The sequence below is a fragment of the Eschrichtius robustus genome, chromosome 14 (genome assembly GCF_028021215.1).
Source record: "Eschrichtius robustus isolate mEscRob2 chromosome 14, mEscRob2.pri, whole genome shotgun sequence".
NCBI lineage: Eukaryota > Metazoa > Chordata > Mammalia > Artiodactyla > Eschrichtiidae > Eschrichtius > Eschrichtius robustus.
The window spans coordinates 28435446-28459347 of NC_090837.1; the positions used below are offsets into that span (position 1 = coordinate 28435446).

General features: G+C 51.5%; 1 protein-coding gene across 1 annotated transcript in view; it reads right to left on the reverse strand.

Annotated features, from left to right (window-relative positions):
* Positions 1-23902, reverse strand: part of LDLRAD4 (low density lipoprotein receptor class A domain containing 4) — a 302381-nt gene that overhangs the window by 7535 nt on the left and 270944 nt on the right. The window contains 2 exon segments of the mRNA XM_068563639.1: positions 189-239; positions 13594-13745. Of these exon segments, the coding sequence (XP_068419740.1) occupies positions 189-239; positions 13594-13745 (203 nt within the window).

The window sequence follows — 23902 nt, forward strand, 5'->3', positions numbered from 1 at the left end:
GCTCTGGCCAGGCACAAAGAATCCTTGGGAGAGTCTAGGGAAGACCCCTCCCCCACCTCTTAAACCAAGTTACAGGCACAGGCCTTGATCTTCGTCTGTGCTGACACGTTCAACCCTTCCACCAATTTTGTTCATCCCCCTCTACGCATCTCCTGCCACCCACACCCCGCCTGTGTCCAACCCCTTACCTCCGAGGCGGGCCGAGGTCCAGATCTGTCTGAAGGCCACAGGCACCCTTCCTGGTTGGGGGGTGGGGGACATCACAGGAAGATCATTAGTTTCATGCAGCAGCACCCAAAGCCAAGGGATCATACTCAGATGAGCGCAGGCTGTTTAACACCCGGAACCACAAAGCCCCAGCCTTTTGTTACCTGCACCGCCAGAGGAGTCATGGCCACAGGAAAGTCAAACAGTTCGGGTCTCCCCACAGTAGCCTTGAACGGTGTGCCCATCCACACCGGTTGGCTTTCAGACTGAGTTTCCCAAACCTAAGAGCCCTCTGTGCATCTTCTCATGAATTGATTCCTCAGTACAAATGCTCATGAGGAGTGACATCTAGTGGCTTAGTAATCTTCTTTCAAAAACGTTTGGCCAGGGACTTTCCTGGTGGTGCAGTTGGTTAAGACTCCACGCTCCCATTGCAGGGGGCCTGGGTTCAATGCCTGGTCAGGGAACTAGATCCCGCGTGCGTGCCACAGCTAAGAGTTCGCATGCCGCAACTAAGGAGCTGACGAGCCACAACTAAGACCCAGCGCAACCAAAAAAAAAAAAAGGCCAGACCGACAAGGTGACGAGGAAACAGTAGGCATGATTAAGGGTCACTTCTAACACCATAAACTTGTCTACAGAGCATTTCAGTGTGGTATCCCTTTTGAACCCAAATTGTTGGATATAGCAGGGTCTGCGGGGCTTTTGTGACTAGTAAGAGAAGAATGGGGTCGGGGGGTAGAGAAGTGCCTGTATTTTTGGATTCCCAGGAATGTGCACGACCTCCTGCCAGCATGGCCTCCTGTGACCTGAAAGTGCCCACAGGTAGACTTGGGAGGTTAAACAGCCCCAGGTGAAGTGAAAGCGACCTCCCCTGGTCCTTGCAGGCGGGCATCCACCACGGCCCCCCTCGCTGTGAGCAGGTGGCATCCCTAGATCTGACTATACAACTAATTAACGGCGACAGAGTGGCTCTAACCAGGTGTCCGAGCCCTAGGCATGCTCCTTTGCGTCCAGGGAGACGTCACTCCCACGTTGAGAACAGCACAGAGCATCCTCCACTGTTGCTAAGAATTCCACCCCTGGCAACAGCAGGTTAAAGCACAGGGCGCAGCCTGACAACCAGATGTCACAGCACCAAATGAAGTGGACAGGAAGGGACCCAGAAGAGGGGTAGTAGCACGTTTTCCGAAAACAGCAATAACTATTCTCAATGGCTTTATTTCCCTAGAAATTAGCAAAACTGGAAAAATGCCAAAAAGAGATCCACACCAAGCCTTGCACACACCCAGTCCTGTATTTCACCAAATTCACGTCAACCTACCTGTTTCTAAATCCATGCACTTCCCGGCCTCCTCCCAGGCTTCCTGCTGCCCTTCCCCTTGACCCCACTCCTCCTGGTCCCTCCCGACCTCTCTGGCCACTCGGCCTGCTCCTGGCGCGGGGTCGGGGGGGGGGTGCGGGGGTTGGGACAGGCGCCTCCAGGTCTGCTCAGGTGGAATGTTGTGGTTCCGCGGGGACCCCCCTCCTCTCCAGGGGCCATCTTCACGGCACGGGTCTGCACCGCCACAGCCTCCGCAGGGCACGCCCCCGCTCCTCCCCTTGGCTGCCGCCCCTGCTGCTCACTCAGCTGCTCGCTGGCGACTGCCTTGAGCTCAGGCTTCGGAGGGGAGGCCATGAGGTTGGCCTCTGCTGGTGCACCGGGAACAGCCCTGCGAGACGAGGGCCCGGCCGCCCCGCCACCCTTCGCGGGAAGCCGGGTCCTCTGACCACGACGGAATAAGCTGGGAAATAAGATAGCAGCTCACAGAGTTCTGAGCAACAGGAACAAAATCTTGCTAGTGTCGCTACGCGGGCCCATGCACACTGCGTCTTTCGTAGCTGTTTGCTTGTGAGAACTGTTCCCTCATGCCGCGTTGCGTCCACAGAGCACCTCCGGCGCCCTTGCGTCCCTGGTGGCCCTGAAGACGCCTCCGTGGGTGCCCGGGAGCATGGCCACCAGGACCCAGGCCCACGGAAGCCTTGGGCCACCCTGAGGGGCTCTAGTGAATTTGCATCTTCTGAAAAAGGGACACAGGACAACTCCGGATCTCGCAGGCTTGAAGACGTGCATTTTCAGGTTCCTTTACCCTCAAGGAATCTGCATTCTATTTTCCTCCTTCTGAATGGTAAACAGCTACATGGACAGAAAATTTTCCCATAAGTTGAATCCGCCTGACACTAAAACGTCTGCATTAGAGATTTTAAAAATCACGGGCTCTTCCAAGTGATTGTCTTTATGATCCCAATGATCCAGATGTGTCGTCTGCAGACCTGGAACACAATGACTGGATTTTTTCCTTTTAAATCTGTTTGGCACTTCTGCGGGCTGGGTGGTGAGTGGGAAATCAAAATTGTCTTTTCTAAAGTTGTGGTAAATTATACATAACATTTACTATTTTAATCATTTGAAAGCATACAGTTCTGTGGCATTAAGTATATCCTCGTTGCCACGCACCCATCACCCCCATCCATCTCCAGAATGGATGTCTTCTTCCCAAACTGAAAACGCTGTACTCACTGAACACTAACACCCCATTCCTTCCTCCCCTCAGCCCCTGGTGACCACCATTCTACCTTCTGTCTCTATGAATCTGACTATTCTAGGGACCTTGTCTAAGTGGAATCATACAATACTGTCCTTATTTCACTGAGCATAATGTCTTTAAGATTCATCCATGTTGTAGCCTGTGTCAGCATCTCATTCCTTTTTAAGGCTAATATACTCCATTTTAGGTACATACCATATTTTGTTATTCATAGATATCTTGGTTGTTTCCCCTTTTTGGCTATCATGAACAATGCTGCTATGAACAGGGGTGTATAAATATCTCTTTGAATCTCTGCTTTTCATTCTTTTGAGGACACACCCAGAAGTAGAATTTCTGGATCATACGGTAATTCTATGTTTAATTTGGGGGGGGGGACCACTACTGTTTTCCATAGCAGTGGTACCATTTCGGTTCCAATTTCATCACATCCTTGCCAACACTTGTTGTTTTCTGGTTTCTTGCTAATAGTCACTCCAGTGGGTGTGATGTGGCATCTCACTATATTTTTTTTTTAAAAAATTAAGTTTTGGCTGAGTTGGGTCTTTGTTGCTAAGCCCGGGCTTTCTCTAGTTGTGGCGTGCGGGGGCTACTCTTCGTTGCGGTGTGCAGGCTTCTCACTGCGGTGGCTTCTCTTGTTGCAGAGCAGCACGTGGGCTTCAGTAGTTGTGGCTCACAACTTCAGTAGTTGTGGCAGGCTGAGTAGTTGTGGTGGACGGGCTTAGTTGCTCCATGGCATGTGGGATCTTCCCGGCCCAGGGCTCGAACCCACATCCCCTGCATTGGCAGGCGGATTCTTAACCACGGTGCCACCAGAGAAGCCCCTCTCACTATTGTTTTGATTTGTGTATGATTAGTGTATTAAGTCAGGGTTCTCCAGAGAAACAGAACCAATAGGAGACTGATTGATTGATTATAGGAATTGGCTGCATGTTTCTGGAGGCAGAGAAGTCCCACAATCTGCTATGCACAAGATGGAGACCCAGAAAAACCAGTGGTATAATTCAGTCCAAATACCAAGGGCTGAGAACTGGAGGGGGGTGGGGTCCACTGGTATATGTCTTGGACTCTGAAGACCCAAAAACCAGGAACTCTGATGTCCAAAGGCAGGAGAAAATCGACATCCCAGCTCAAGAAAAGAGAGAAAGAACGAACTTGCCCTTCCTCCATTTTTTTTTTTTTTTTTTTTTTTAACTCAGGCCCTCAAGGGATTGGATGATGCTCACCCACATCGGTGAGGGCAGAGTTTCTTCACTCTGTCTACTGAGTCAAATGGTAATCTCTTCCGGAATTACTCCCATAGACACATTGCTTAGCACACATTGCTTAGCTCAGTCAAGTTGACACATAAAATTAACCATCACAATTAGTGATCTGAGCTCTTCTCATGTGCTTATTGGCCATCTGTATATCTTCCTTGGAGAAATACCTACTCAGGTCCTTTGCCTATTTTAAAATTAGGTTCACTTATTTTGTTGCTGAGTTGTAAATGTTCTTTATATTTTTTTGGATATTAATCCCTTATCAGATACCTAATTTGCAAATATTTTCTCCCATTCTGTGAGTTGCCTTTTCACTCTCTTGATAGTGTCCTTTGACAAGTTTAAGTTTTTAATTTTTGAAGTCCAATTTACTTATTTTTTTCTTTGGCTGCTTGTGCTTTTGGTGTCAGATCCAAGATATCATTGCCAAATCCAATGTCATGGAGCTTTTGCCCTATTGTTTTCTTTAAGAGTTTAATAGTTTTAGCTCTTACATTTAGGTTTTGATACATTTTGAATTAATTTTTTGTATATGGTAGCAGACAAGGGTTCAATGTCATTATTTTGTAGTGAATATCCAGTTTTCCCAACACCATTTTTTAAGACTGTCCTTTTTCCTTGAATGGTCTTGGCACCCTTGTTGAAAATCATTTGACCATACATCAGAGAGTTTATTTCTGGGCTGTCTATTCTATTCTGTTGGTCTAAATGTTTGTGTTTATGCCAGCACCACACTGTTTTGTTATTGTAGCTTTGTAGTAAATTTTGAAATCAAGACGTGAAGCTTCCAACTTTGTTATTCTTTTTCAATATTATTTTGGCTGTAGGTGGGGATGGGGGTTCCTTGTGATAGCACATGAATTTTAGGATGGGCTTTTCTATTTCTGCAGAAAAACATGATCGGGATTTTGACAGGGATTACACTGATTCTGTAGATTGCTTTGGGTAGTACTGACATCTTAACAGGATCAAGTCTTCAGGTCCATGAACACAAGATGTCTTCCATTTATTTGTGTCTAATTTCTTTCAGCAATGCTGTATAGTTGTCAGTGTACAAACCCTTCATATCCGGGCTTCCCTGGTGGCGCAGTGGTTCAGAATCTGCCTGCCAATGCAGGGTACACGGGTTCGAGCCCTGGTCTGGGAAGATCCCACATGCTGCGGAGCAACTGGGCCCGTGAGCCACAATTACTGAGCCTGCGTGTCTGGAGCCTGTGCTCCGCAACGAGAGGCCGCGATAGTGAGAGGTGCGGCGCGCGCACTGCGATGAAGAGTGGCCCCCGCTTGCCACAACTAGAGAAAGCCCTCGCACAGAAACGAAGACCCAACACAACCATAAATAAATAAATAAATAAATTTTAAAAAAACAAAAAACAAACAAAAAAAAAACCTTCATATCCTTGGTTAAGCTTACTCCTAAGTATTTTATTCTATTTGATACTATTGTAAATTGAACTGTTTTCTTAATTTCTTTTTGGATTGATCATTGTAAGTGTAAAGAAATGCAGCTGATTTTAGGGGGCTGACTTTGTGTCCTGCAACTTTGCTGAATTTATTAGTTCTAGTGGAGTTTTTTGTTTGTTTTTTGTTAATTGGAATGTTTAGGATTTTCTACACATAAGATCATGTCATCTACAAAGAGAGATAATTTTACTTTTTTTCCTTTCTAACCGGAATACCTTTTCTTGCCTTGTTGCTCTAGCTAAAACTTAAAATAAATACTATGTTGGATAGAAGTGGTGAAAGCATGCCTGCATCCTTGCCTTTTTCCTGATCTGAGAGGGAAAGCTTTCAGTCTTTCACCGTTGAGTATGATGTTCGCTATGGGCTTTTCATAGATAACCTTTATTATGTTGAGGTAGTTTCCTTTTATCTTAGTTTGTTGAATGTTTTTATTATGAAAGGGTGTTGAATTCTGTCAGATACTTTTTCTGCATCAGTGAGATGATCATGTAGTTTTTTTCCTTTCATTCTGTTAATGAGGTGCATTACATTGATTGATTTCATAATGTGGAACCATCCTTGTATTCCAGGAATAAACCCCACTCGGTCATGGTGTATAATCCTTTTATTATGCTGCTGAATTCAGTTTACTGGTATTTTGTTGAGGATTTTTGCATCAGTATTCATATGGGATATTGGTCTTTGGTTTTTCTTTTCCTGTTGTGTCTTTGCCTGGGGCTTTGGTATTGGAGTAATGCTGGTCTCATAAAATGAGTTAGAAGGTGTTCCATCCTTTTCAATTTTGGGGAAGAATCTGAAAAGGACTGGTGTCAGTTCTTTAAATGTTTTGTAGAATTCACCAGTGAAGCCATCTAGTCTAGGAATTTTCTTTGTTGGGAGGTTTTTGATTATTGATTCAATCTCCTTACTAGTTACAGATGTATTCATATTTTCTATTTCTTCATGATTCGGTCTTAGTAGGGTGTGTTTCTAGGAATCTTTCCATTTCATCTGTGTTATTCAATTTGTTGATATACAATTGCTCATAGTACTCTTATAATCTTTATTTCTGTATCTCTTGGATCTTTTTCCACCCAAAGGATACAATGCTTATAGCGTTGAAAGAGAGTCATCTGTGACCATGACTCACGGGCTTCTGCTGTGAGCTGCGGCTGAAGCCTGCTTGCTGCCTTGGGTCCTTGGGCACCACATGTGAGACCACCCCATGTGAGACCGCCCCATGCTCTGAACTTTCTTGGTTTAGCTCTCAGCTAAACTCTCCTTTCCACACACAAAGGACCACAGGGATCATCAGATTTGGGGACTGGAAACACCCAATATAGTGTTTTTCAAACTGTGAGTTGCAGCCTCTTAAGAGAGCTGGAAAATCAATTTAAGTGGGTCACAGCCAGCATTCCACAGATAAAACAGACAGAAAACATCTTGAGTACATTTTAAGTACTGTTTGGTGAAAGTTCTGCCTCAGTTGCGTGTGAGTATTGTGGATTGTGATGTAAAATGTGTTTCCTACACATTTGGTCAGAGGGGTCAAAAACAATCTGAAGGTCTGTGACCTAAGCCAGTTCTCCCTCATTTTGGATGGGAGGAAACTGAGGCCCAAGGAGGGTATATGACTCACTGGAGGTGTCATGGCCAGTTTGTGTAAAGCAAGGCCATTGCTGGATATTTTGGCTTCTACCCAAGGGTTCCTCCCAGTGAACGAACATATCATATGGCCTCAAATATTTGAAAATCGATTTTACGCCCTTTCCCAGGGTGAATTTCAAAGCATAGGTAAAACTGATGTTTGGATATTCAGCAACATCTTTGCCTTCTGATAAAATCACTTTTCTCTTGTTTCTTCCCTTTTCCTAGGCAACCTCTCCACCATCCAGATGCTTTAGTAGTTCTGACTTTTCCATCCTAGACAGCAGTAACAGCTTAGATGCCAATGACTCTTCTCTCCAGCATTTCCCCTTTATCCTCCTTGGGATTCCATCATCAGACTTCTCAAGACTATTTCCCTCCCAACTCTACTCAATCTAGGGCACGTCCCTTAAGAGAAAGACAGATCAAGAAGGAAGTTCTGCTGGGAAGAAAAGAAAGGGAATGCTTTGTATTTCCACAACAATCAATAGCTTAGGGAGGCCTACAGGCCCCTAAGAGCAAGCAGAAAAGGAGGAATGTGATGCCTCCTGGGGTTGGTGGTGGGGGAGAGTGAGCAATCAGGCTTCAGGAGAAAGCAGCCTGGGATCAGAAAGCTCAGGGCGACGTGGAACCACACACTGTGAGCCTCCCTTCACGCGTGAGGGGCACAAGCCAAGTGCCTTCCCCGCGGTCCCAGAGTTGGTAGGGGAGTAACAGAGCCGGATCCCAGCTACTTCCCATGCAGTCTCTGACGGCCCTGCGCACCTCCCCAACAAGGGCCTCTCAGAATTAGGATAATTTAGAGAACTTTTTTTTTTCCCCAGAACAAACCACACCGGTTTTTAAGGACTAAGTAAAAACAAACTAAACAAACTTTACCATTAGATTATTAATGCTAATGCCTATTTAGAAGGTTACTAAAAATTGTTTATAAAATTTTTTATCAATTAGCATACTTTTGTCACAATACCAACCGTGTTCAAATGCGTTACCTTGGGAGTCTACAGATTACAGATGCTCAGAATATTATTGAAACTGTCTTCAGCATCAGTTTATGTGAGCATAGTGTGTCTTTTAATTGCAAAAGTAATGCATGAACACATCCTCATCACAAGAGCCTTAACAACACACACCAGGCCCTCTGTCCACCTCCCCCTTCCTGGGTCCTTCCTGGCCTTTCTCTGGCACCATCAGCTTGTAGTGTGAACAACATCAGCCTTACTAATGGTCACACTTGACTTTGCACTAAAATTGTATCAGTAACTTGATGAGCTACATAATGAGATTTAACTCTAAATGGATTTTGGCTGGTACCAAAAATCAAACCCAGCCTCAGAGAACAAATTAAAAAAAGGAAGGCTTGCCATCATTGAGAATTTTTTTTAAATGTCTCTTGAAAATTTTACTAAAAATGACCTGTAAGCTTTGAAGGTAATTTTAAAACTCTTCTGAGCAACGTCAACAGCAGAAGGATGATCTAAGTTACTAGACAGATCTTGGAGATTCTGCTGTGTAACAGCTATGGCCCAGCATCCTTATCCAATTTTCACCAGTAACTTGGCCTCCTTTCTCTTACTTGAAGGAGACATTCTCATTTCAAGCTGTTAAAATTGTTTATCTTCTAATGCTTCAAGGGTAAAACCTTTTAAATGGCCAGTCTGCAAACACCCCGCTCCTGCTGAGACAAACAGGAGGTAGACAGGATCCCGTGCTTGATGCTTAAAGGAGGCCTGACCTGCTGCCCGTGGCCCCTGGACACTTGGAAATGCTCATGAAACGGGGTAGGCAGCAACCCCCACCAGTCTCGCAGTGCAGCAAGAATCCACCTGCTCGCAGGGAGCCTGCGCCCTGGACCAGCCGATGCTACACTCAGACTGTCACAAACTCGCCTGCTCCACCTGCATTATCAGGCAGGCCCTCAGCTCATTTTTTGCGCCTTCCTGAAAATGGTTCTTTCCTATCGTTTTAGAAATGCTTTCCTAACACAGGCTGAAGTAGGTAGAAATGAGACTAGGCAGGTGCGCAGTGGCCGGGCTCTCAGCCACAGTGGGAATGAGCTGTGTGGGGCCCCAGGACACACCTGCACGGAACTGCCGGCCCTGCTCCGCAAGGCGTCCGGGCCAGTGGAGAGGAGCCCAGACCCCGTCACAGAGAGGAAGGCCCTGCTCCGAGCGCGGGACTGGTCAGCAAGCCCGGGACACACTGTCCTGTGACCCAGACTCACCTCACCTGGCCGAACCACTAATCTCATAGGAATGATCTTTACTTCCACAAGGAAGTTTCCCCATTTTTCGGAAGCCAGTGGCCCCCTTGGTCCACCTCTGTTTTCACCTTTGTGGTAGAGGCATGAATGCAGAAGAATGTTTGCTCCAAAAACAATCACCTCTGTGCAAACCGGCCCACCGCTGAGGCCCGTGCAGGGGCTGGGAACATAGCGGAAGGTGAGCACAGGCTGCTTGGCAGCCCTGGCCTGGGGGACCCAAGCAGGAATACAGGCCAGTGTGGCTGATATGCTCACTTCTCAAGGAAAGATGTAAATTTCCATTTTTACGTGAAATGTCCCAGTTCTTTCAAGTTGGATCAAGTTTTGTCAAAACACCCTGCGGGGGGAACCACACACACACACTGGCCACACCCTCGCCCAGGTCTGGCCATCTGCAGGGAGGGTCTTTGGGCCTGGACTTCCCCCACACCCGAGTTTCTGCACCACAGACCCGTCCTTCCCCGCGGGGCTGGTGCACCCACCGCCCGCCAGGCGCTGCTCTGGCTCCAGGGAGGCCGGGCACGGCACTTTCACAATTGATTTAATCCCTGCAGCATTTGGTCATGAAGAAATGCCTGATGTGACTCCTTTCGTTAATTTCTTAAATTGAAATTGCTGCTTTTATAGGTCAAAATGGCTGAACACCCACAATGTCATATGATTCAAACTAAGTAAAACGTTCCCGTCCCTCTGCTGTTCCTAGTAGATGGGCGGCCACCTTCGCCTTGCCTGCCGTCCAGGCAGGTTGGTGGGCCCTACGGGGTGGCCTACAGGCAAGGCTGTCAGAAAAGGCCACGCGGGCCTCCCCTGGCTCGGGAAAGAAAGGCTCCAGCGATGTGTGTGAACATCTCTCAGGGCTGCGTCTGGAATATTTATGCCCTTTTATTGTTTTCCTATTACTTGGTGGTCTAAGATAATGAAAAGAAACCTAGGCAGTCTCAAAGTTCCGAACTCACATAAGCCAGGCTCTAAACACTAAGGCAAGGCTCCCTCAGAAAGAACACGTACGGCTTTTTATCACAAACCCACTCACTGCTGCTGCCACTATTTAAGCATTTACTTTTGTTGTAACTTAACTGAAGCTGATCACTCTTTTTCATTTTCATCCAGAAGTGGCTGCTTCCACCAAATTCAGGGCCGGTCCAACCCATACCCCTGCTCCCCTGGAATGGCGTCTCAGGGACGCTGTGGTGATGCAGGCTGACTGGCCTCGGCCAACACAGACTCCATCCGTCCCTCCCTTGGCACAGAAGTGTGTCCTCCCACAGGCACTGGAGGTGGCAAGGGGCCGCGTGAGGAAGGGGCTGTGACTGCACAAAGCAAACTCCCCGAATCAGGGCAAGCTGGGCCCAAAGGGGCAACTGGGGGTCCAACCCACCTTTTTCCAGAGGACTCTCCCTGGGAACCAGGGAAAGCCCATTAGTGCAGAGAGGGAGTCAAGTCTCCTCAACCACATCAGAACATCTACATGTTCAGCTTCTTTCTCAAGAACAAAACCCAGGGACTTCCCTGGTGGTCCAGTGGTTAAGAATCCGCCTTCCAACACAGGGGACGTAGGTTCGATCCCTGGACAGGGAACTAAGATCCCACATGCTGCGGGGCAACTAAGCCAGTGCGCCACAACTACAGAGCCCACGCACTCTAGAGCCCATGTGTCACAACTAGAGAAGCCCGCATGCCACAATGAAGATCCCGTGTGCCGCAACTGAGACCTGACGCAGCCAAAAAAAAAAAAAAAAAATCCCAACTACTGTCCTATATTTTTCCATCTTGACTATCAAGTCTTCCTTAGGAAATACATAAAAGTAACCTTAACCAAAGCCAGATCACCTAGAAGCTGACAAATTAGATGCCCAGCCCTTCTCATAGCAGTTTAAAATAAACACACTTTTTACTAACATGGTCATGGAGACCTCACACAGTTCTGGAACAAACGGGCCAAAAGGCCCCCAGAAGTGCGGGGGTCCCAGCAACGCATAGGCTCAGAGTCATGGATGCTCATCCACGGTGAGGCCAGCAGGGGGCACCCCACACCCACCAGCTGCCAAACAGCAGGCACAGCAGCTCCTGGGACGCGGGACTTTGATGCTCCTGGGATGCTCTGACAGCAGACACAGAACCACCCTGACAATGGCGACCCCAGGCACCTCCAGCCTCGGCCACCTTCGCCCTAGGAGAGCACAAACCACACGAGGCCACGGGCAGCCTGCCCCTCTAAGCCCCTTTGGAGGAGGCTGGTTGGATGCTGGGGGCGGGGCAGGGGGCCACCCAGAAGGGCACCTTGAAGCTGCTCCACCGCACACCCTTCTACGGTTTACGGCCTCCTGATGTGCACCCCTCCCCACACACAAATGGCCCCTGGAGACCCCTTGGCCTCCCCCGAGATTGAGAAAATACCACCAAGCCAGGTGGGCACTGCTGATGGGGGGAGGCTGGGGCTCACTGCATTGTTTTTTCCTTGTCTGGTGGGTGCCAGGCTCACATCCACTGATTGACAGAGTGAGCAAAGGAAGGCAGAGCCCAGACTGAAACCCTCTGATGGGGCAGGTTCCCTGTGGACACCTCCCACCCCCACCAAGCTGTCAGCAAGGGCTCTCTTCACTCTGCTGATGCCCCCGAGCCTGCCATGAGATCCATGTGTATTAACAGCATCCCCGTCTCACGCTGAAGGGCCCCCGGGGAGGATGGCAGGGCCGCCCCATAAGCTGAGGACGTTCAGAGCATCCCTGCAACACCGTCCCCGAGCCGTGACAGCCGAAAACATCTCCCCACACCGCCCAAGGTCCCCTGGTCAGGAACAACGAGTATGAAAGAAAGGATCACACTGCTCTCCCAGAGCCCGATGAAGGGAAGCAGCAACTCTTAGAAACCGGGAGGGAGGAGGAGGTACTTAGGAGGCAAGAAGCCCAGCCAGGTGGGAGGCACGTTCCCAGGCAGTGACCCCCAGTGCTCCTGGGATCTGGATCTATGTCCCTGTCCGGGAGAGTGAGGCTTCTCCTCTGGACTAGACATGAAATGGAGGTCCGGCCTGTGCCTAAACTGTCTCTGGTCACCGTGTAAAAGTGCATCATGAGTTTGTGAAACCTCGGTGAGCAGTAATCCACACTCCCATTTTATCAGAAGGAAAACCCAAGCCTCGGGACACACCTGCCCTGCACGGGCCGCACGGAAACGCAGCAGGGAGGGGACAGCGGAGGATGAGGGAAAGCCAGAGGGAGAGAGCGTCTTCCTCAGGGCTGAGCTGCAGCCCCCAGCACCCATCTCGTCCCTGTGGGTCTGGGGGCGGCACACAGCAGCCTCACCCTTCCCCCCGGCTCTGCCTGCCACGGACATAGGACACTGGGCAAACCTCAGCCCTACCCACGGGGACAGCAGACCCGAAGGCTGGCCGAGCGACTCTGGCCCTGATGAAGTGTGACCCTGCCCCCCCAAGGGGTCCCCCCAGGACAGCTGCCCCCACACTCAGGGCAGCCTCCCTAGGCCAGTCACCAGGCAGCCCTGGTCCCAACATGCTTGGGGATTCAGCGTCCTTCATCCACCACAGAAGCCAAGAATATATAATTGTTTAAACTCAGTGTCCCCAAGCTCTCACTGACAGCCACTGGAACCACAGACAGCAAAGCCAGGTTGGACCTGAACCTTCCATGGCCCCTGGGCTCCTGGGTTAGATCATAGAGCAGTTTAGCTGAATATCAGTGTTTTATTTCCCAGAGGAGGGCAGTGATTCAGGGCAGGAAGCAGCTAGGAATATTTTTTTTTAAAACCTGAAGAGCCTTGCTGTTCTGTGAGGCCCACACAACCTGCCCACCCTTGTGCCCCAGAGGGCCCCACCCCCTCCCTGTCCTGCCCCGCTGAGCCCCCGTCTCATGGGCGTAGGTGGGGATGCAGGATGCATCGCTGACCCTGGACCATGTCCCAGCGTGGATGGAATTCACACGTATGACACTGAGGGAAGGAAGCCAGACGTGGAGGGGCAGGGACTGCACGGTCCATAGAGTTTAGAGCAGGAGAAATGAGTGTGCTGACTGCCGTCCAGGCAGTGGTGACCGTGCTGGGGGGTGGGGGTGGGGGGACTGGCCTCACGGTCGGGCCCCCGGACTGGGCGTTCTGTGTGTGGGATTCACACGCCGAGCCCAGGGCCGTCCTGCACCCAGGCTCCCGGCCCTGCTCAGCCCACACTTACCGGCTGCGGCCCGTCCTGCCTCCGGCCCTGCCCCGGGTGGTAGATAAAGGACCGGGTGGAGACTCTGTAGTGGTTCAGCAGGCAGACGACAACCACGACCATCACCGTGACCACCACCACCACGACGACCACCTGGGCGAACTCCAGCTCCGCTGTGACGAAGAGGAGAGTGCGTCAGCCGGGCCCAGGGCCACCCCTCTTCCTAGACCCTCCTGGGACAGAAACGACTTCCCCCAGGCCTGCTGCCCAAGAGCCCCGCTGTGTGGCTAGCAAGTGATGGAGGGAGGCCCGGCTGCACGGACAGACCTCATCTTTGCGGTTCTGTCCTGAGAAGGGCCTGGTCGAGCGTGTCCCACTGGCCCCACGGGACCTCCCGAAGGGCTGTGCTGTGACGGGCCGGCGTCACACAGGACACCAGGTCCAGCCCCGTGTGCACAGCACGGGCGGCCACCACACAGGGACCTTCCCCCGGGCAGGCAGCTCCTGGGTGCCATCTCCTGGGACGCAAGAAGCTCTGGGGCCCCGTCCCTGCCAGATCCCCCAACCCCCAGGGGGGTGGAAACTATGATTCCCAAAGCACCTCCACGCGGGGGCCGTGCAGCACACTGGAGGGAAAACATGCTGACAAAGAGCCCCAGCTCCACTCTGCGAAGGCCCCACCAGGGGAAGTGATTGAGGAGACGCATCTCCATGGTTTCCAGCCCTGTGGCACCACTGGGTTCTGACCGCACCATTACAGAAGCCCGTCTAAACTGCTACCATGCGCTCCCCAGTGGGCACCTTCATGGGCAGTTCGAGGAGAGGGTGCCAGCCCTCAGCTTCTCAGGGGAAGTGGAGCCCAGGGTCAAGGTCAGTCCAGACTTTCTGCTCCTGCCGGGCCGATTGCTGCCATGTTCTCCCCACACTCTGAGCGGAGGTGGCTGTACAGGGGGCGGGGGGCGGGCATAGTGCAGGAAGGGCAAGAGGGGGACAGCCCTGTCTGCGGTGGTGCTGCCTGGGACGCACACACGTGTGGACACGGGCACAGGAATGTGCACACATGTAGACACACACACGTGCACGCACGGCACACCCTCTTGCTGCAGCAGGGCTCAGGCCACCGGCCAGTGGGTACACTGCTCTCAGGTGCGGGCTCACACCTGCGCAATGCAGGCAGAGGCTGGGTGCCGCCCCACATCCACCCCGTTGGGGTAGAGGGAGGGTCTTCCTGGATCCCACTGTGTCCTGTCCTGTGGCGCTGTCCTCCACCCCAGCCCTCCGCCCCGCACACCTGATGGACAAAGACTTACAAACATGCCTGCTGGACCGGGCGGGATGGCCAGTGGCCCCAGGTGGGGGAGGGGGTGCGCTGCAGAACAGATGATGAGTGTGAGGCCCAAGGACCCCACAGCCCTGCGTGGGGAGCAGCAGGGCCCAGGCGGGTGTGCTGGACGCACCCCTGACTGGAGGCTGAGCAGGTGCAGGAGGCAAAGCCCCAGCAGCAGGAGGGGTGGGGCCACTGGGCCCACACGTTGGGCTCCCCACCGTAGCTGTCTGCTCTGGACGCCCAGAGGCCTCGTGGCTGATGGGCAGGAGATTGCCCTTGTACTTCCTCTGGGGAGGAAGCCCCCAGGGAGCCACCCAAGTACCTCCCAAGGACGATCAGAATCTTCAAGGTGGAGTCTCCTGGAAACTGAAATCACTCTCTGTCAGAGGGTCTAGGCTGGGACTTTGCAGCTGGGGTACAGATACCAGCATGACCTTGTTTATCCTCACGTGCTATGAGGTGTGTGACACACCTGTGAGGGAGAAACACGTCTTCACAACCCTCTGCCTTTGCAGACAACTGTCCTGTGTCCAGGACACCCTGTGTCACAAGGTGCCCACGCATCTGGATCCCAAACCTCGTCATCAACGACACAGGATGAGGCTGTGTGTGTAAGCAATGAGGGACCTGCCTCCATCACCTTGTGTTCCCGGCATCAGGTGTGGGCAGGCCCGGCGTCATCATGAAGAGGTGGACTGAGGACAGGCTCTGGAGCCCACTGCACAGGTGCCCACCTAGAGGATGGCTCCCGCAGGCAGGGGTGAGGCCCGCCCTGGCTGCCAAGCACAAGGGGGCATCTCAGGAGATGAATGGAGGGCGAGCCACCAACCCACGGACCCCTGCTCCGGGGACAAGCAGATAGGAAGCAGGGAGTCAAGGGCGACTAATGCAGCATGAAGACTGAACCCAAAATAATGCTTTGTTTTACCAACTTTTATTTTTATTTTGTGAATGAACAGCAGAGTATTCAAAACTTGCCTTTCAGGTTAAATCGTGCCCTGGAATTGACAAATGTTTCCTCTTCTTAAGAAAACTGCTTTGCTTTTTGGATGACGATTACGGCGAGAGGCCCCGCACACATCTTTGCGTGTTAATTCTTCACTTGGAGGATGTCATTCTAGGTCATCTTTTCCTGAATATGGAAGGCTATGCAGATGACCATTTGCAGCAAAACAATCAAGTTACATTTTCATAATTCTATGCACATTTGGGGGTATATATGTGTTTCATTTGAAAAGCATTTTTATTATAAAAAATAATGAAGACTTCTTTAAAATTCAAAGAACATAGATGGAAATAGTGTATAACGTATAAGTTCCCCTGCACAGGCCGGCAGCTCTCACTGCAACCCCCACGCCCACGCCGTCCGGGGCACAATTCACCCGTTGTGTGTATCTGTGTGTTGCCTGTTGAATAAGGGCCTTCTTCTTTTTAATGAATGGAATCACTGTACAAATATATTGTTCTTTTTTCCACTCAATACATCACAGACACCTTTAAACAAGAAAATACGTAAACCAACCTCATTCCCTGTGGTGCCGCCGGTTCCTAAACACAGAACACTGGGACTTGCATTCTCCAAGCGATGGGTGTTAGGTGGTTGGGTTTTGTTTTTTCTTCCTACCATGACCAAAAGATTGTGTGTGACCCACATTTGTAAGCATCCCTACGAAAAAATTCCAAAAACTGATACAACCTTGTAAATGCTCCTCTTGTCAAGAAGAGGGCAGGGTGTCTCCTGCCTCATGGCTCCAGACCCTCAGTCCTTTCCACGTGTACTAATCTAATGGGCAAAAACACGTATCTTGTTTTAATTTGTATTTCCCTGGTTACTAGTGATTGTGATCTTTCCCTATGATCACTGGTAAATTTGTATTTTTCTTTTTCATAATATTAGTTTATATTAGTTTATTTGTAGTTTTCTCATTTATTTTATTTGTAAGCAGTCTTTACATATTATGGCTATAAATCTTTATCTGCTACATGCATTGCAAATATTTTCTCCTGGTCTGTCACTTCTTTAAACTTTGGTGTGAGTTTCTCTGTAGATGATATAAATTTTTTTTATTTTTATGTCATCAAATATTGTCGCAATCTTTTTTCTTTATGGCTTCTAAGCTTCCCATTGATTAGGAAGGTCTTCTCTCCAATATTCTAAAAATATTTTTCTTCTAAGATTTTTCTGTTCAGATCTTTATTGGCTCTGGATTTTATTTCTTCTGGTCTGAGACAGCATGTAGAACCCTTTATGTTGTCTGATAGGCATGAATCTTCTGATCTAATATCAAACTAAAAAGTTCAGCACAAGCAAAGGTAAGACAGACTTCAGCTGTGGGAAACTGTATAGGAGCTCCCACCTTTCTTTCAAAGGGAACCACCTGCTCTCAGGCTGTGGTCGGCGTGCCCTGTGCCCTGGGCCCTGCCGCGTCCCTGTTGAGGCGCCAGCACCAGAAGTACCCCCCCACCACGTGTCCAGACTGGCAGAGCTTCCTCCCCAGACCCTCCCTCCTGCTTGGAGACCAGCCGCCCTCGAGGGCTTTGGTCCCAGGGCTGCTCTGTACCCCAACATGACCAATTACCCCAAAGAGCTCTGTGTGGATGACGTCTACCAGTATTTACCATATTTGAAATTAAAACCTGAAGATGTTAAATATTTATTCATTAAAAAATAAACTCGGGCTTCCCTGGTGGCACAGTGGTTGAGAAGCTGCCTGCTAATGCAGGGGACACGGGTTCGAGCCCTGGTCTGGGAAGATCCCACATGCCGCGGAGCAACTAGGCCCGTGAGCCACAACTACTGAGCCTGCGCTCCGCAACAAGAGAGGCCGCAATAGTGAGAGGCCCGCGCACCGCGATGAAGAGTGGTCCCCGCTTGCCGCAACTAGAGAAAGCCCTCGCACAGAAACGAAGACCCAACACAGCCATAAATAAATAAATAAATAAATAAATAAATAAATAAATGAGTGATATTGACATTGAGATGGATGTGAGTTAGCTTGTGCAGTGTGAATATGTGAATCAGAAGTTTTTAACTTAGGGTTCATGGAGAGCCATTAATAGCCTTCAGGAAAAAAAAAAAAAAACTCACCACATGTTAACACATGTAACAAAATAACTTCCCGTTGCCACACTTTACACAGTGCCCACCTCTTTACTCCCAGTGGCCTCCCCTCTGCTTCACCTGCACCGGTGGGACATGTGGCTGAGGTACAAGGAGGAGGTCCCGCCTCACTGACCCCCGGGAGGGTCTTGGGGTCCCTGGGGGTCCTGCGGCCACAGTTGGAGGACGGGTGGTCCACACGGACTGATGACAGGCCCTCTAGTACAAATGCTAACGCCGGGACTCGAGATGTGCTCGGAGCAGCTCCTGGGGGCCCGGGCACAGGATGGCAGGAACCGGCCCCCAGGGCGCCACTAGCTGAGGCCGGCAGCCCTGGGTGACAGAAGCCCTTCACTTTGAACTCTGGGCGAACCAGTCCATGAAAACAGACTGCTTTTTCAAACGCTAACAACTGGGAAGTGCGAGGCTTTACTCTCTTTGGGGCCACACATACTCCCCCCAACCCGAGAGTGGTCCAGAGTGAAAACTAGAGGAAACAGAGATGGTTCCTGGGGAGAAGCATGGTGTCATCCAGACCCAGGTCCTGTGCTACCAACAGCCCCTCCGAGCTTAGCAGGGGGTGTGTGGGCACCCCTGTCCTCCCACGGCCTCCTTCACTTTAAGCAGGAACATCCTACTAAAAACACCTCATAAAGGGCGAACTATGTAAAGACCACACACGGCAGGACATCTGAAGATGGGATGGTAGGTGGGAAGGGGCTTAGAGACCCCCAAACCCAGCTGCCACCCCCGCATACATTCTGTAGTAACAGTGACAGATGAGTGACTCCTGTCCCCTCTTCCTTCACGATTCCTGAGCCCCCCTACCCCTCCCCCCACCCCGCTGTGGAGATGGCTCAGAGGCACTCAGCCCCAAAGTGTTTACCAGCCCCCAGATGTGGCTCTGTCACCAACGGCCTGATTTTACACCTTCTCAAGAAAATAACTTCCACAGGACAAGTAGAAGAAGCTTCACATTAAAAAACAAAAACAAAGCCCTGCATTCCCCACTTCTGAATGCAAGAATCGGATGAAATTCAGCACACCTGTTCGTCACGGTGTCATCTCCAGATTTCTCACTTCTGGTCTCAACCACAGACGTTTCGGGGCTTCTGGGGCCCAAAGCCCAGCCACTCCCTGGACTGCAGTCAGGGCTCCCCGCGTCCTCTGAGACCACCGCCCTCCTCAGGAGCAGTTTCCCCACGCGGGCGCACACACACACCCGCCACCTCACACCACATTCATTTCTCCCCAGTTTCCCCCCAGCCCGGGAGGCCCAGGGTGCCGGCTGTGCAAAGCACTGCAGAAGGTGCGGTGAGGCCTGTCACCTGCCCCCCGGGGAACTCCCAACAGGCCCTGAAAAGCTGCACCCATGGGACAGACTCGAGCCCAGCACGGCTTCCCGAGAACCGAGGGGGCACCCAGCCCTGGGCCCAAGCGACACAGAAGTGCGGCAGGTGGGGCCCTGCTGCCTCTCCCGCCCTGTCTGCCCGCGCCCGGCCCTGCAGGATGTGGCGGGGGAGGGGATGTGCAATGGGGGTACACAGAAAGGAAGGGTGGGGAGGCCAGGGGAAGAAGAGAATGAATTCTGGAAGAACTATTAAAACAAGTATACAGGAACCATAGCATTCTGAGAAAATAATAGGATCCCTCAGGGTTTCCAAATTTTCAATATGGAGTCTGAACACAGCCCACTGGGCAGTTCTTGATTCCAACAGCTACCGATGTCAGCAGAAGGACGCCAAAAAGCAGGCCACGAAGGGAAGACTTTTAGAGCAAAGTCAAATGTTCACGCCCCCTGCTTTCCAGGGGCTGTAGGCTGATGACGCTGTAGTGATGAGTCACTGCCACCCAACCAGGGGATTTACAGCATCGAGTCTCAAGTTCACAGGAAGACACCTCAGACCCTGATTTCATCTCTCACAGTGACAGGGACAAGGTGATGATGGCATCTCCCTATTTTTATGGAAACGTCTCCAAGAAACTCCAGGCTGCGCGGAGAATTCCAGCAGCAAGAGAAGCACATGGTCCAGGGAGGAGCTGGGCTGACTCTGCCAGAGGCACGAGTGTCTGGGCTATTTTTAAAGAACGCAGGGCCTGGCTCTGCTGCCCGAGGCTCCCAACACGACACTCGCTTCTGCTTTCGGGAGGGTGGACCCCCCATTCCACGAGGCCTGTCCCCCAACGAATGCATCATCCTCCACACACGCCCTCTTCTCAACATTTAACTACTCTGAAGCCCCAGATGTATAGTTTATGCCCTTACAGCCCTGATAATGGGGCGGGGGGCAGGCGGACACCTCGGCCACACTCAGGGGAAGCAGCACACAAAACACGGTGATGTCATAAGACCTGGGGTTGCTGTCCCCACCCCCCACGGCAGCACCCCCATCGCTCCCCCAAGTGCTGGAACCTACAGGGACGTGGAGACCCCAGGGCTGCCCTCCAGATAGCTTATCCCAGGTCCCCGCGTCCACTGGGGCACAGGAACTGTGCCCTGTCCCCCTGGGCATGGGTGTGGTGATGACAGCCTTGGGGTGCCTTACTCTTATGGCTCTGTGACACTTGTAAAGTGCTAGATGTTCCTAAAGGCCAGTGAATTCTTTCCCAGATTCTACAGACATGGGGCAGTGGGGGGCAGGAAGACTGTGGGAGCCGGGGGTGGAGTCTACAGACTAAAATTGCCTCAAGTCTGTGAACTCAGTATAAAAATACTCTTGGAGACTTTAGTGGCTGAATGAAAATTCACACTCATTAAACACTGTGGTCAAGGGGGGAAATTCAGCCTGTGTTATATGAATAACTTCACAGTTTGAAGTTCAGTAGGCAAAACAGTTAAGAGCCATCATCAGGATGATTATATTCCATACTTTGAATTTTCTTTTCCTTGGGGTGGGCTGGCTACGCTCATCCATCCTACGACAAGTAGAACAACACAAGGGGCAAAGAGCCACCCCCAGAAACCCCAGCTACGGTGCCACCCTGGCTTCCACTTCCTTCAGACGCCCCCTCACGGCTCCTTAAGAGCGGGCTTGCGGCCCTGGCCCAGCGCCAGCATGGAGTGACCCTGGGGCACATCGCGCTCTGTTGCAGGGTCCCCGGCAGGCAGCACCTCAGGGCTCGTGAGAGACAAAGCGAGGAAGAAATTCCACCTGCTCTGGACAGTGTTGGCACAGAACTGCACTCCACCAAACCCTCGCTGACAAATTCCGTGCTGCTCAGGTTCTGCTAAAGGCTCTCACCTGTAACCACCATCCCGCCATCCCGCTGTGCTGTTACTGCTCCAGGCCGGGAGCCCCATGGTTGATATAAGTTAGTTTCTATTCATATGTTTACCTAAAACGTCTTGCATGATCATAGAAGTGGGAGGTGACACCTACTGTCTGTGGGAGGAGAGAGGGGAGCCGAGCACAGGATGGCACAGGGCCTCTGGGGCAGGTGTTCCCGCACCACACCTGCTGACTCCAGGCCAAGGCTGGGGGACGTGGACGCACCAGCGGGCAGGCGGTGACAGTTACACTGCGAGTCCATCCAGCTAGAAGAGCATCTCTCTAATCTACTGAGGTCCAAGCAGGCACCCAATACAGCTCTTCATGCATTTTATAATCTAGAGCTTCATGATCTCTTCAGAAAGAAATTTAGTTAAATACGTTCCCATCAAAGATGATTGGCAGGATTTTCTGAAAACATAGCAGAGGACTAAGAGCAATTACAAACCTTTTAAACGTCTATCCCTTTGCTATCAATAGGGGAAAATGCATACATAAAACCATAATTTCCTCCACAAGGTTCACTTAAAATCCACCCTCACCTCCACCCCCACGTCATTAATTTAGGAAAGTGTATCAGGAAGAAACACAGCTGCACAAGTCACCGCCTTGTTCACGGTTAAGAGCAGTCGTGTCTGAGGGCTCCCCAGCTGGCATCCGTCTGTCTGTCCATCTCTCCCTGTCAGGGTCACGGTTCTCCTTCCTAACCTCTGCTGTTACTGCACTGCTGACCTGAGAAACTGCCCAATAAACCCCCCACATCCTGAGAAATGCATCTTTCCTTTAAAATGCTGTTTTCAAAGAGTCAGGGTGAAAAAAACAGTACCCACATGTGTGGCAGCAAGTGACAGAATTTCCAGGGGAGGTTTCAGCCTCAGGCACAGAGCATCTGAACAAACAAAACTCCAAACTGACAACCGTGTGCACTGCGCTCCTCCCCCTAGGAACCAAAGAGCCTAGAGCACACCTTCCTCAGGAGGGCCAGCCCTGCAGGGTTCCCAGGGCGACAGACCCTCCAGGCAGACGCCAGCTTCTCTGGAGTTTCTACTCTTCTCAGCTCTGTCCTCAGACCAAACTCTGAGAGCCACCGCCAAGCCCAAGAGCAGCCTCCCCGGCTGGCCTGGAATGTACCTTTTTTCAAGACCAGGTTTTTAAATGGGGCTTCCTTCAGGGTGCCATTGCCCAGGGGCTCAGTGGACATAATCGGTCCTCTGCCGGGGGTCCTGCTGTGACACAGCCCCCTATCCCCCGCTGAAAGCATCCCTTCGGCTCCAGGCCGCCTCCTCGCGCCTCTCGGAGCTACAGTGGGAGCCGGCGGGGGGCGGGAGGAGGGGGCTGTCTGCCTGTCCCCGCCTCACCTCATCACATCATATCGGCGCCCAGCCCAGGTGCCAGACTCAAGCGCTGTGGCTCCAACCACAGGCCATGGCCACCAATTATCAACAGCAGCCCAGGAATCAGGACTGTGGCGGGAAGCAGGGTGTCTCAGGGTCTCGGAGCGCCCCGCCCCCCAGGGCAGCTGACCACCCGGGGACGGGCTGACAACACAAAGCAAGGACCCGCCTGCACCAGCCTCCTGGCCTCCCTCGGGCCAGACAAGGCAGAAAGGGGGAACCTGCACATCAAATACCACACTCCTGCCCTTGATCTCCGCTAGAAGCTCGCCGAGTTGGAGAAGTCGAGACAGCGCCCACGGAGCGCTGACCCTGGCAGGTTGGGTCGCCCGGCCGCGTGAGCACAGCATCCCTCCCGGAGCCCAGAGCCTGGCCAACCTGGCTCCTCGTCCCCCAGAGCCTCTCACCGCTGAGCGCAGCTCTAAGGCCCCTGCGGCTAAGCTCCGGCTGCAGCCCAGCTGGCAAAGTCAGGGCCACAGCGGGGAACCCTCACTGGCTGCCTCCTGCCACCCCCTCCTCCCCCCACCCCACACGTCTCTCTCTCTCCTTTTTCTGCCCCCCACCCCCACCTTGGGGAGCACAAATAGACCACAGAGAAGTGATACAGTGAGGACTCTCCTTACTACCCAGTGTTACTTTACAAGAACCCCAGGTAATGAGAAGAGCAGAGCTTGTCCCCGGAGGAGACTTCTCCCTCTCCCCAGGGTCTAGACAGCTGGTTTCATGCACAGAAAATACCTCCAGTGGTTCTGCTACCCTGGGGCCGCAGGGAAAGGGCATCAGGCCAGCCCCCGCCCAGTAACCCAGCCACAAGCACTGCTCGGGGCCCAGAATAGCCTCTGTTTTCCTTATTTAGGGTAAATAGCAATGACACGTGGGCCACAGGACGTGTGGTCAAAGCAAAACTAAACTCTGTTGGAACGACCAGAGAGAAACAGGACAGTGAGTCGGCCCCGCCCCGTGATCAGCCGTCAGGGGCTTGATGTCCACCGGCCCGGGGTCGGCCAGAGACACCACCCCTCTGTTCTAACTACTGGGGACAGGCAGGGAAGGAACACAAGGATCATCTACAAGATTTGTCAGAGATTTCACATGGATAAAAGAAATGGGAATTTCAGTAGGAAAATTAACAGTTGTACACATTTGCACGTGCCACTCAACACAGCCTGACCTTTCTTGAGCAAAAATCCTAAAACATAACTCCCCTCCCTGTGTTACACTTTTCCTGATTTCTTCTCAG